The sequence below is a fragment of the Daldinia loculata genome, assembly GCF_022478755.1.
Source record: "Daldinia loculata strain CBS 113971 unplaced genomic scaffold F4817scaffold_44, whole genome shotgun sequence".
In the NCBI taxonomy this organism is placed as follows: Eukaryota; Fungi; Ascomycota; class Sordariomycetes; order Xylariales; family Hypoxylaceae; genus Daldinia; species Daldinia loculata.
In genome coordinates, this window is record NW_026054898.1 from 73,097 (window position 1) to 85,310 (window position 12,214).

The following is a 12,214-nucleotide window of genomic DNA, read 5'->3' on the forward strand; positions in this document are numbered from 1 at the left end:
ATAAAGTATATTAAATAGCACCTACTTAAGTACTTTTCTAGGTTAGCCAAGGTGCTTTAAGCTCTTAAAGAGCATTATACCCAATCTATTTACGAAGTAGTATCGACTAATTGGGGCGGGTATAGGCCATTATACTAATTAGGTTTTATTATTATATTCGTAAAAACAAATACTGGTAACTGTTAATACTTCATCTAGTAATATCGATATAGCGAGTGTGTTAGTGGCTTGTTGTCGCGATATCATCACCGGTGAGTGCTACAAGCTCGACAACCCCTTACGAACCGTGATAGTATCCCTTACCCTTAACAGTAAAATCCCGTCAACATTATCTTTTTTTATTTCAGAGCCATTAGTAGAATTTGTCGCGAGGGCATAAAGCCGATAATTATTGTAATCGTTCGAGGGAAATCTCCCTTAACGGGATAATGGCGTTCAATACATATACGCGCCGACACCTTGACTAAGCTTAGCTGCAAACAGGACTAGGAATTGTATTATAGTTTTTACACATAATTATAATGTGGCTCTGTTATCAAGCTATCTTAGGATCGACAATATAGTACATCTTGATATCTTAGTGTCATGTTGTCCTGACCCCTTCTATCCGCACAGGTATGCCTTAGCCTTGGGTTGCTTATAAACTCGGTGACTAAAAAGTAAGCAGATCGCCGACTGCAGAGGGATGATCCAGTACTACCAACTGACTCTCAGTGGCAGGGGTACATTAATATGGATTCCCATTCCTCAATGCTTCCTCGCCCATACCGTGTTACTGTAGGTTGTATGGTAGATCGGAAAGCCCTTTTCGTGACATCGGGCGGGCGCATCGGGCTTTGTTGGCCTGTGGTAGAAGTGGGAGATGAAGTATGGATCTTGGATGGCGCCAACACGCCGTTTCTCCTGCGGAATCCCCCGATAGATAGCCCGGATAACCATCGACTACTGGTGGGAGACGTGTACCTCTATGGAGTAATGAAAGGAGAGGTCGTTGATGAGGCTCAAGCGAGTGAACCAGTCATTTTGGTGTAAGACTCTAGATAATTTCCGTTGGCCATACTTCGAGCCTATAAGTGTTGAGTCCAGCTTCCACCCAGTATAACTAGGGGCTACACCTCTTACTATTAACGCAGAATATACCATATATACTTGTAGTGAACTTCGAGAAATATGTATGAAATGATTGTGGTACATAGTAGATCCGAGGATCAAAGGATGTTGTATTGTGTAAGTTTCCAGGTAGGATGGGCTCCCCTCAAGATCTTGAATACCCTTTCACAGTACTTCGACTTCGTACTTCCCTTCCAATTGAAGGTAAACACCTAGGTATCTATAACACTAAAGTTTAATTCATGTGATACCTTTACACTCGGTTTCTCTGAATCCAAAGAAATCACCCTGTAATTCGAACTCCTCAATCAACGACCAGATATGAAAAAGGGGTAACATTAAATCTCATAATCCACCTCGTCCATGGCCCCTAGAAACCAACTCTTACCATATCCATCTATTCGCTTATATTTCTAGCCTCACCCTATTGTCATCTATAGGATTCTATCTCCAGCTAATATCTATTCCAACCATCACCACTCCTCCAAGCGCAGAGTAACACATATGCATATCGTCCCAGTAAAATACAATACACTGACTACCCTATAAAGTATACATATCATCTCAGTCCCTTCATTAATATTTATTTATGACAACCATATTTTGTTCACAATTCCAGTTCTAATCTAACTCGTCATCCCACGTTAGACTTTAATCCTCCTCTTCGTAAATCTTAACATTATCCGCATACTCGCGAATATTACTAACGATATAGTCGTCAATCGTGGAGCCCTTTCCAGCTACAACGCGTAGGATTAATTCATTAAGCTTCTGTCGCCCCAGGATATCCACGTGGTCTGCTGTATTGGGCCCTCCGCGAGGATTAAATCTTTCAGGTTCGTGAGGCATTTCCACGACGGTGACCTTGGCGCCAGCCGGGTTATATCGCTTCATACGCCAGCCCTTAGAGCACATGTAACCGCTACTTAGAAGATTAACTGTGCCATCGCCTTCTCCCATGACAACACCGTGATCAATTTCATCAACGGTCAGACCTGTATCGATTGTGACATTTAAGTTTGTGAACGCCGGGTATTCCGGGCTGCGGTAGTAGTATGCTCGCTCAGTTGGTTTCCCCACGCCGTAAAAACAATAAATCTTCAAGTTCGGAGCTAGGGGTAGCCGCGTCTCCAGGGGATTGCCCCATTTGCGACTGTCAAGCTCATTGGCTTCTACCTCGGCAGTGGTATGAGCCACTCCATGAGAGAAGCTCTTCTTGACCTGATCTCGGTACCAATCATCGGTCGTGTCCATGAGATATTTCATCGAGTCGCTAACGGTGAAGTTTTGATCCGGCGTGGTCCAGTTAACACCACGACGGAAGTTTAAAAATGAACCGAACGAGTTCTTCTGCCCTGGTTGGTCATCTGGTGCCCATGTTAGATTCCCCCAGACCGCATCTCCACCAAGTGGTAGCATAGCCGACATTCCTGGCATCGCTCGAAATATTTCAGCTCGTTCATCTTTGCTGAGGAACTTCTCGAGCCCGTACACTGCAAAGGAATTAAGCTGCGCTGTATCGCGCATCTCGCCGGAGAGAATAGCGGTCACATCCTTAACTGCACCTAGCATACATCCACTAATATTGATCCAGGCTTCGACATGACGCTCGACCCAATCGTCACCGCCTTTACCGCCTTGTGCAGATGCTACCCAATGGAAAAAATAGAATAGAACTTGGCTGCCCATACTGTGGGATACAAGAACCACCTTTTGACCAGAGAATTCGTGTGCCAGCTCCACATAGCTTTTCAACCTCGTAAAGTATTGGTCCCGAAGCTCAAGGTTTTGATACGTCAAGCGCCAATCGTAAGCAGCCGTGAATGAGTTGGTTGGGTCGTAGCCTAACGATGCCAGATTCTCCACGATTTTACTCCAGATCCAGTACCCCGTAATGAAGAAGTCGGTCGCATCAAAGCCCTGCGCAGCTCTCAATTTGATATTCGGCGGATCTAACCCGGTTTTCTTATCCAACATGATGTGCTTCTTCCATATCTCCTTGTCCATAACTAGCGCTTTCATCATAGTCCAGCTACCCCAGAGCCGCTTTCTAAAGTACGGACGAGATATATTCGCAGTGCCCCAAGATTCGAGGCCTGTTGAGATGACACCGGGAACCAGAATGACGGGATGGTGAACGTTAAGCCCTTCGGTCCGGGCTTTCACCCCTACGGAAAAGGAATCGTAGCTATCGACAAATTCCCGCTCACCTTTCTACAAATCACAGAGCTTATTAGTTTAGTCGGACCCTCTTTGAAGGCAGAGACGTACCATAAGATCCCTCATATCCTTAACTAAACCCGCTGGTAACACGTCAAGAAAACTGTCCATACTAAGTTCACCAATCTCCGGAAGTTCAATTAAGTCATTATTCCTAGCCAGGAGGCCGGCAGCTATAAGACCGAACAAGCTACCCATTAAGAAAATAAATGTATTACGTCTCTTGCCCGTCTTCGGCTTATGTTCATGATGTACGATCTCGACCTTGTCGCCCGGCTTTACCGGACTTTCGTCTCTCGGCGTAGGCACCAGCGACAACGAGGTTTCGGATGAGTTATCGGGGGCGAGCGCCCTGCGTCGGAGAGTTGATGCCATCGTCGGGCAGGCCTACATGACCAGGCAGAAAAGCTCGGTGTGCAAAAGTGGACGGTGGAGAGAGAGGGGAGATCGGACACGGAACCGCAGCGGCGCTGTCGGAATGGGGCTTGATCGTCGTTAAATGGGACCAAGCAAGCAACGTCAGCTACCGTATTGTCGAGCGGTATGGAACTTGGGGAAGAGAGGTGGGAATAATGTTTTTGTTCTGCTAGGTTCGCGGATAATTCATGGCTGAAAGCTAAAAAGGCTATAAAAAAGCTAAAAAGGCTGTACCTGATCAAACGGTATCAATTTGCAGCAGGTGAGGAACATTTGAAAGTCTAGACAGAAACAATAACTAGCATTGAAATTGGTAGCACTTTTGACGTCAGTACATTAGATAGTGGGTCCCCGTTACCATGTGCTGCCTTCTTTCTTCAAGTACCGACCAATCAGCAGTCCAGAACGGCAGAAAAGCTCGGAACGTTTCAGGCCGTTGGTCAGTAGTGCTTTCGGGGTTTTGGTCTTCTGGTACCACTGCATGACAAGCATGGATTACATTTAAACTCCATCTAAACTCAAATCGGGCGGCCCCGCGGAACTATTCCTATCCTAGAGGTCAGCTCGCTCGAATTCTTTTTGGCTTGCATGTGAAAGCGGCCCGTCTTGTCATCTTTCGTCTCAAATCTATTACTGTAACGGGCCATCTGTCCGTCTTAGTCAACTCATGTTTCTAGTATATCAGCCATTATAACGCCCCGCCCCGGTTTCTCAACGGCGCGCCTTTTAGAACTTACCTTTGGCTTTACTCCGCTATTGACCGTGTGTGCATACTAAGTTTACAAGCCCGACGGACGATACCGATAGCGGCGCTTAACTTCTTGGATCTCTTGCTACCGACAGACCTTCGTACCCAGCCCGTAGAAAAGCTATGGAAATAGCTCGCGCGAAAGAGCTTCCGGGGGAACTCTTATATATACAATACGAACATGCACTAGAAGAAAAGTATCTACCCGCTATCCGGGCCTTGATTTCGAAAGATCTCAGCGAGCCCTATAGCATATATGTTTACCGGTATTTCTTGTACCAATGGGCTCACTTGTGCTATATGGTAAGCTTATGCACGTGTATTCGTACTGCCGTTAGGCGTTTTACTAATATTTCGATACCCTGATACCAGGCACTTAATCCTGTCGATAAATCTCTTATGGGCGTCATCATCTGCAAACTCGAACATCATGCCTCGCATTCACCCCCGACCCATCGAGGTTATATAGCTATGCTCGCCGTATCGTCTGCCTTCAGGGGTCACGGCATAGCCACGGCGCTAGTGAGGATGGCGATCGATGCAATGGCTGAGCGCCATGCCGACGAAATTGTCTTAGAGACCGAAGAAACGAACGTACCGGCTATGAGACTATATGAGCGGTTGGGATTCTTACGATCGAAGAAGCTCCATCGATACTATCTAAATGGTAATAGCGCTTATAGGCTTGTACTACTCTTGAAGTCGGCAGACCTCGAACCTGGCCAGCAACCTGACTAGAGGCGGGTTGGGTTACTTCTATACCGTCGGCGCGTGAGCCGTGGATATATTATGATTAGAACTAGCATGCAGAACGCATGCAGAACGCATGCAGAACGCACGCAGTCTCAACGGTGTTTCAGACTATCAGCAATTTATTGAGTCTCCCGAAAGACTACTGTGGAAGGAGGGAGGGTGGTACGACTAGGGTGCCGCAAGACCAAGCTGTGGAATTTGGATGATATTAGCATGGAAGGTCAATGCATTGGTGGCGTTAAAAGGGTAGTAAGTAAGCATTGGGATCCTATTTGGGTCACATTCAGATTAGTACTTGTACTTCTCAAAGTCTCTGATTATGCATGAAGCAAGCTTTCGGTGGCAAAGGGTATCTCGACGAATTCAACTATTTTCCATGAGAACTCATATTTCTCCATTTTCTTCGATTCTGGCTCTCTTCTCCCATCCTACCCTTTCTTAAGCATAGAGGTACTATCGTATATAGAGGCCCTTATCTCCCAAGGATTGCCACGTGCTATGCCTAGGTAAGTGTACACATCTAATCTGGTAAGCGTCGTCCCGACAGAAGCTGTTCAGATAATAAACTTACCAGGTTTGTAGTAAATTGCTCGATCCCTAGCCTGGATGAGTCCGAGCTGCTTCAACTTCTCGGCGACTCTCTTGACGTCCTTCGTATCGGAGAAATCGGCAGTGTAGACGCAGATGAGCCGGTCCGTTCTCTTATCCGTAGTCGATCGTGGCGCAACCTTGGCGCCAATACCAAGCTCATTATTTGCCGTAGCTTTGGCGACAGTCTCCCAAACCTCGTTAACCTGGAAGACAGAACAGAAGAGCATCCACTAGCATATATCAGGAATGATGGTTCAAGCATATACTCATATGTGATGATGTACTGACCTTGCCACATCTCACGCGTAGCATCCTTGCGAGGTTGAGAATATCTTTGGCCGCGTCCATCCCGGCTTTTCGACATTCTCGAGTGATAGCACCTGGCTGGTTTCCGGACTTCTTGCATGCATCGATGAATTCTGAGGCAAGATGTAGTCTTGCCATCCCGCCCTCAACCACACTAGGCAAGTCTGCGCCAACCTCTTCGGGGGCTTCGTCTTCGCCGCCGGGGATCATTTGATTACTTGCTTCATGTTTCTTTTTGCGATTGATGTATGGATTACAAACCCAAATCCAGGGGTCTTCTGGAGTTTCGTCTGTTGTTGCAGGCGGAACGCGTTGTACGAATTCTTCAATGGTCTCGGTAAGTTGCCAGGCGTTCTTAAGACCGGCATACGGGTTATGGAGATGAGAGATATCTACGGTTTCCTTCTTTTGCGCCTGCATCTTGAGCGGTGTATCGAGAGTTCGGTATTGTTCCCACCAAGCTTCAACGTCGAATACCTTTACTTTGGCTTTGAGATCTGCCAGAACTTCGTCGTCGCCTAAGGCCGCGAATTAGTAATCTAGCGTTAGTTAAATAGACCGAATATCTCCACCATAGAAATCGGAGTCCTCGGAACTCATGGTCGCAATTTAAAATAGATGAGTATGTACCTAGGTACGCCAAATTGATAAACAGTAGTTCCTACGATGAGAATAAGAACGGAGAAGAAATGAAAGTTATATAATAAATATTGTATAACTAGTCGAAGTCAATTGTCAATGATACGAGTCAGGCTTAGAAATTGGAAACATGAGGTATCTATCTGGGTAGGTTGGAAGGCCAAGTAGTTGAAGACGATTTAAAAGTAAAAGTCCTTGCTCCATGAGACCGGGGGTTGTTGAATAATTGACGTGCTCTTGCCAACCCAAGTGTCCGACTCCCCTCGTTCTTGCAGCTTCGATTATTACCACAGTATTTCCATAAGAGGAACATTGAAATGGCTGCAAGTCTGCAAGTGAAGGAACCAGGCGCTCGGGCACTAATTGGACCAGGTCCAATAATAAGGCTGGCTAGCTATACTCCAGGGTTTACATATACCGCATCTACTAAAAAATAATTGATTCTAGGGCACAGACTAATTAAATTAATGGCAAATCAATAATATATGTTTAAATAGGTTAATCGTATAACATCCACTTTTTTCGTAACTTTAAAATTATAAAATACCATTTAAAAAATTAATTAAATTAATAAAACAATTTTAAATAATTTATTTAATAAAATTAAAATAATTTATTAATTATATTAATAACAATTATTAATATATTATATAAAATCCTTTATTTATTAAAAATTTAAATATTAATATATTAATTTAAATTAATTTTTTTTAAACATTTTAAAATTAATTTTAAAATTTAATCATTTTTACTTTTATAATATATACATATTATAATACCGTATATCTTTTTCCTTATATTTAAATTTAAAAATATTTATAAATAACTTTTAAAAAATTCATTATAATTAAGTTATAAAAAAAACGCGTTATTACGTTAAATTATATTTATAAGTTAAAAAACGCGTTTAATTAATAATTAAACATATATATAATAATTAAAAAAAAATTTATAAAAATAAATAAAAATTATATATAAATAAAATATATAAAAAATGGAAATTAAAAGTTAAAACATTTAATATATTAAATAATTTTTTAAAATTTATTAAATTTAAAAAAATTATTATAAAATATTTTTTTAAAATTAAAATTCCATTTAATTTTTTAAAAATTTAAAGGTTTAAAAAAAAAAAAGTTTTAATAAATTTAAATTTATTACCTTAAACGCATTTAAATTTTTATTTAAATTAATTATAACCGTTTTTTACTCTATAAAAATCTTTTAAAAGAAATATTTTTTATTTTATTTTTTTAAACATTTAATTAATTTAACTTTATTTTTATTAATTTTAAATTAACATTAATAATAAAGTTTTATTAATATAACTTTTTTTAAAAAACGGTATAAATTATATAATAATGTTAAAACTTTTTTAATAATAATTAATATTTCGATATTATTTAATTTATTTAATATTACATTATATTAAAAATCTTTAATTAAGTAAAAAACAAACCAATTATTAAGGTATAATAAAAATAAATTAATTTTTTTAATATAAATTAAATTATTTTCGTTTTTAAACGGGTGGATAATTATCCCGATATAAATAAAAAAATCTTTAATTAAAACTTTATTATAAAATTATTTAAAATATTTTTATAACTTTTTAATAATATAAATAATTATAATTTTTTTATTTATAAAAACCCACTTTTTAAAAAGTTTATTAATAATTTTTAACTTATTTAAATATAACTTTATTTTTTTTTAAAAAACTTTTTTAAAAAATCCATTAATAATAACGTTAAAAAGTTAAAAATAAAAAATTAACCTTAATAAAATTATTGTTATAACAATACCATTATTTTTTAACTTTAATTTTAAATCTTTAATTTTATAAAATATAACCACATTTATAACTAATAAAGTTTTTTTATTATTAATATATAAAAGTAACTTTTTATTAATTTATTACATAAATAAAACCTCGTTATTATACGTTATATTGTTAAATTTAATAATAACGCTTAAATAATAAAACCGTTATTTTTTTTTTTTAACAATACTTTTACCATAAAAGATAATTTTAAAGTGTAAAAACATTAACCCGTTTATAAAAATATATAATATTAAAGTAATTTATCTTTTATTTTAACCATTTTTATTTATTTTTCCAGTTATTAATTTAATTTTTTTTAAATTATATATATATTTTTTAAAAAATTTAAATAATAAAAAAGTTTTATTTATATTAAAAATTAATTTAAAAAAAAATCGATAAAAAGTAAAGTTAATAATAAAGTTATTAAATAAAATTATATTAATAAAATTTATTTTATAAAAAACTTTTTAAATATATTAAAAAAAATTATTTATATATTTTATTATTTTATTAAAAGGTTTAAAAGTTATATAAATAATTTAACGTTTTATAATTTAATATTTTCGAAAAAAAGTTATAAATTAACCGTTTAAAAAAATAAAGATTTAAAAGTATTAAAAGTATAAATTTTAAAATAACGTTTAAAATTTCTTTTAAAACTAATATTATATAATTATTTTATAAGTTTTATAAACGGTTATAAATTAAACCCATAATTAATTTTTTAATAAAAGCCATTATAATAAATACTTTTTAGTTATAAACTTTTTACTTTTAAATAACTTATATTTTTTATTTCACCAATTTAATATAAATTGTAAATTTTTTATTAAAAAATACTTTTAAACTTTAATTAAATACAATCGTTTAAAACTTTTTTTAATAATAAATATACCATTTAATAAACGTTTTAAATATATATATTTTTTTATTTTATTACTTTTTAATAATATACGATAATTTTTTAAAAATAAAATAACTTTAAATTTTCGTTAATAAAAATAAATACAATAAATTCGAGAAATTTATTTTAATAATATATAATTATTTTAAACAATAAACTTTTGCTTTTTATTTTAACATATAATAACAACAATAATAAAAATTAATTTCATTTTTAATAAATAAATTAAAATATTTTACATTATTTTACATTATTTATAATAATTTTTATAAAAAGTTAATTTTTTTCGTAAAATTTTCGTAATATTCACTAAAAAAGCCACAGCCGTATATAGTTTAAGTTATACCAAATATAGTACGTGGTCCGTGCCCTAAAATCAATTGTTTCTTAATGGATACGGTATAACAAGTATGATTCCGAGCCGCTGTTTAAAACCGGCATGTGTGAGATGTACCTTAGTACATCTCAACACGTGACTGCTCGTCACGTGTCATTCAGACATTCAGATTCATCTTGAGTGTTTGTAAAAAAAAATAATAATGTTTTATTTTATTAGTTAGTTCAATAGATCAATTTATCCAACAGCATGCATGCTGTAGCTGTGTATGTGTCCCACTTTTAGTATAAGTCTCCACTATCTCCTCTAAAAAAGCAACTTCAAAAAATTGAGGGGGTAGATTTCCTCTCGACATCTACATACGCGGGGCTTAATATCTATATGTCTTATGTCACTAATTGCTGACATATTCTCCGTTGACGAATATAAACGTGGTAGAAACGCCCCTCAAAAGTGCAACGTCATGGATACGCACGGACGCAGCATCATGCCGTTGAAATCATTAACCCTGGACCTCCCCCCAAGCTGTATCGAATTCTGTCCAGGTCATCCGGACTATTTTGTCGTTGGCACATATAACTTACAGAAAGAAGATAATGCAGATACGGGCGTTTCTTCTGGAGATGACCAAGAACAACATCAAGTAAAGAAGACTCAGACTCGGGATGGAAGTCTTGTTCTCTTTAAGTTGTTAGAGACTGTAGATATGTAAGCTAATATACCCGTCCATCTCAATTATTCAATTTTAATATCAAATTTACCATTGGATAGAAAGCACGTACAAACTGTCCCCTACCCTTCAGCTCTCCTTGACCTTCATTTTCACCCTAGTCGAGAAGACTCTACTGTGCTGGCTGTCGTTTCCAGTACTGGAAGCCTGTCGTTCTTCAAACTTTCCGCTTCAGAAGAATATCCGGCTTCCTTAAAGGAAATCGGTACTCACAAGCCGCTTAGTGATGATGAGGGAGTTCTACTCCTATCATGCTCGTGGCATCCACATATTCCTGAGCTCCTAGCAATTACAACCTCCAACTACGAAGTCCATATCCTGCGTGTTACTGACTCATGGGATGTCTCTAAGACGAGTGATGGGCCTGTGATAACTCACACCCTTGAAGCTTGGACAGTGGCATTTTCATCGTTGACACCAAGCAAGCCTAGCTCGGATGCCGCAGGTTCTCCAGAGGAAAGCTCTGAGCAGTTTGCAGTATTTTCGGGAGGTGACGATTCTAAACTCCTTACTACAAATTGTACTTACTATTCAGCTCGCATTGATACTGAAGAGAGCTTGGTCGAGACCTCATACCCGCCAATTGCGTTCAAGGGGCACGAAGCAGGCGTAACTGCTATACTCCCTCTAAACCTGCAAGTTTCATCGCACGATTCCGTGGTTGTTACTGGAAGCTACGACGACTACATTAGAGTATACGCGATCGATGAGCAGAGAAAGGGAATGCCACCTTACAGGCCCAGGTTATTGGCAGAGCAGAACTTACAAGGAGGTGTATGGAGACTTAAACTGATAAGATTAGAAAAAGCTACGGAGAACACCAAGGGAGACAGCCAGCATTGGAAAGTCTTTATTCTTGCCTCATGCATGCATGCGGGATCACGGGTACTTGAGATCTCGGGTGGTACAGAGTCTCAACTTTGTGAGATCAAAATACTCGGACGGTTCGAGGAGCACAAGAGCATGAACTACGGGAGCGATTTTCAACCGGGTTCCGAAACGGGAGGTAGAAATCTCCGGTGTGTATCAACAAGTTTTTATGATAAGTTATTGTGTTTATGGGAATATCAATATTTATTTTGAGTGTTGAAATTGTTTGATCTGACCTTGTTTATGTTACAACCTTTATACTAGTGATAAATACCTAATGTCAATAGACTCCTAAGCTAATAAACACTACGAATTAACGTGAGCTCGGTGATGTAATACAAATAGGTAGTCTCAATACCACTTTGGAATGTGACGGATGCGGTTTCTTACGTTTCGCTTAGTTATTCTTTAGTAACGTATTGTAGAGAATCGCGATCTCCCAAGCTATATCATTGTATACTTATACAATCTCTCCATCTTCAAATAAGTCGGTATAGTTTGATTTGTCGTTGAAACAAAATGAGAGCTATGCTTGGCAGAATGAAGTAGACAAACAAATGTTGTAGAATGTGGAGTACAGCAGCGCCATGGGGCGTCTTAGGTGCAATTTTGGAATTGTTCTAGTGCTTCCAGAACAGCGGTTTCCCTGCTGAACCAAACAGCTAATTGGTCATGCGGATAAGTACATAATAATACATGATAGGTAACAAGCCTATGAAGGTGGAGTTGCTGTATGGCAGGGCAAGGCAGGTACACCCTGA

General features: G+C 37.7%; 4 protein-coding genes across 4 annotated transcripts; 2 read left to right on the top strand and 2 right to left on the bottom strand.

The window, feature by feature from the left end:
* Positions 1–1,163: 1,163 nt before the first annotated feature.
* F4817DRAFT_345093 (LACT-domain-containing protein) lies at positions 1,164–4,092 on the bottom strand. The gene is made up of 2 exons (XM_049304222.1): positions 3,382–4,092; positions 1,164–3,324 (listed from the first exon to the last, which is right to left on the bottom strand). Exons 1-2 carry the CDS (start codon positions 3,703–3,705, stop codon positions 1,762–1,764), a joined length of 1,887 nt encoding a protein of 628 aa, XP_049156680.1. The 5' UTR covers positions 3,706–4,092; the 3' UTR covers positions 1,164–1,761.
* A 429-nt stretch (positions 4,093–4,521) lies between these two features.
* On the top strand, positions 4,522–5,629 carry F4817DRAFT_195670 (acyl-CoA N-acyltransferase). Its single transcript, XM_049298509.1, has 2 exons — positions 4,522–4,798; positions 4,868–5,629. The coding sequence occupies exons 1-2, from the start codon at positions 4,619–4,621 to the stop codon at positions 5,231–5,233; spliced, it is 546 nt and encodes a 181-aa protein (XP_049156681.1). The 5' UTR covers positions 4,522–4,618; the 3' UTR covers positions 5,234–5,629.
* Positions 5,455–6,834, bottom strand: F4817DRAFT_195675 (DUF1917-domain-containing protein). Its single transcript, XM_049298510.1, has 4 exons — positions 6,718–6,834; positions 6,128–6,663; positions 5,820–6,069; positions 5,455–5,768 (listed from the first exon to the last, which is right to left on the bottom strand). Exons 1-4 carry the CDS (start codon positions 6,743–6,745, stop codon positions 5,677–5,679), a joined length of 906 nt encoding a protein of 301 aa, XP_049156682.1. The 5' UTR covers positions 6,746–6,834; the 3' UTR covers positions 5,455–5,676.
* A 3,253-nt stretch (positions 6,835–10,087) lies between these two features.
* Positions 10,088–11,772, top strand: F4817DRAFT_345097 (uncharacterized protein). The gene is made up of 2 exons (XM_049304223.1): positions 10,088–10,561; positions 10,625–11,772. Exons 1-2 carry the CDS (start codon positions 10,242–10,244, stop codon positions 11,664–11,666), a joined length of 1,362 nt encoding a protein of 453 aa, XP_049156683.1. The 5' UTR covers positions 10,088–10,241; the 3' UTR covers positions 11,667–11,772.
* Positions 11,773–12,214: the final 442 nt, after the last annotated feature.

Coding starts and splice junctions, on each gene's coding strand:
- F4817DRAFT_345093 (XM_049304222.1), bottom strand. CDS start 3,705: ATGGCATCAACTCTCCGACGCAGGGCGCTCGCCCCCGATAACTCATCC. Junction 3,325..3,381: donor AGGATATGAGGGATCTTATG/GTACGTCTCTGC, acceptor TGTGATTTGTAG/AAAGGTGAGCGGGAATTTGT.
- F4817DRAFT_195670 (XM_049298509.1), top strand. CDS start 4,619: ATGGAAATAGCTCGCGCGAAAGAGCTTCCGGGGGAACTCTTATATATA. Junction 4,799..4,867: donor GGGCTCACTTGTGCTATATG/GTAAGCTTATGC, acceptor CCCTGATACCAG/GCACTTAATCCTGTCGATAA.
- F4817DRAFT_195675 (XM_049298510.1), bottom strand. CDS start 6,745: ATGAGTTCCGAGGACTCCGATTTCTATG. Junction 6,664..6,717: donor CGAGGACTCCGATTTCTATG/GTGGAGATATTC, acceptor TCGCGGCCTTAG/GCGACGACGAAGTTCTGGCA. Junction 5,769..5,819: donor AGCAATTTACTACAAACCTG/GTAAGTTTATTA, acceptor TTACCAGATTAG/ATGTGTACACTTACCTAGGC.
- F4817DRAFT_345097 (XM_049304223.1), top strand. CDS start 10,242: ATGTCACTAATTGCTGACATATTCTCCGTTGACGAATATAAACGTGGT. Junction 10,562..10,624: donor TTGTTAGAGACTGTAGATAT/GTAAGCTAATAT, acceptor ACCATTGGATAG/AAAGCACGTACAAACTGTCC.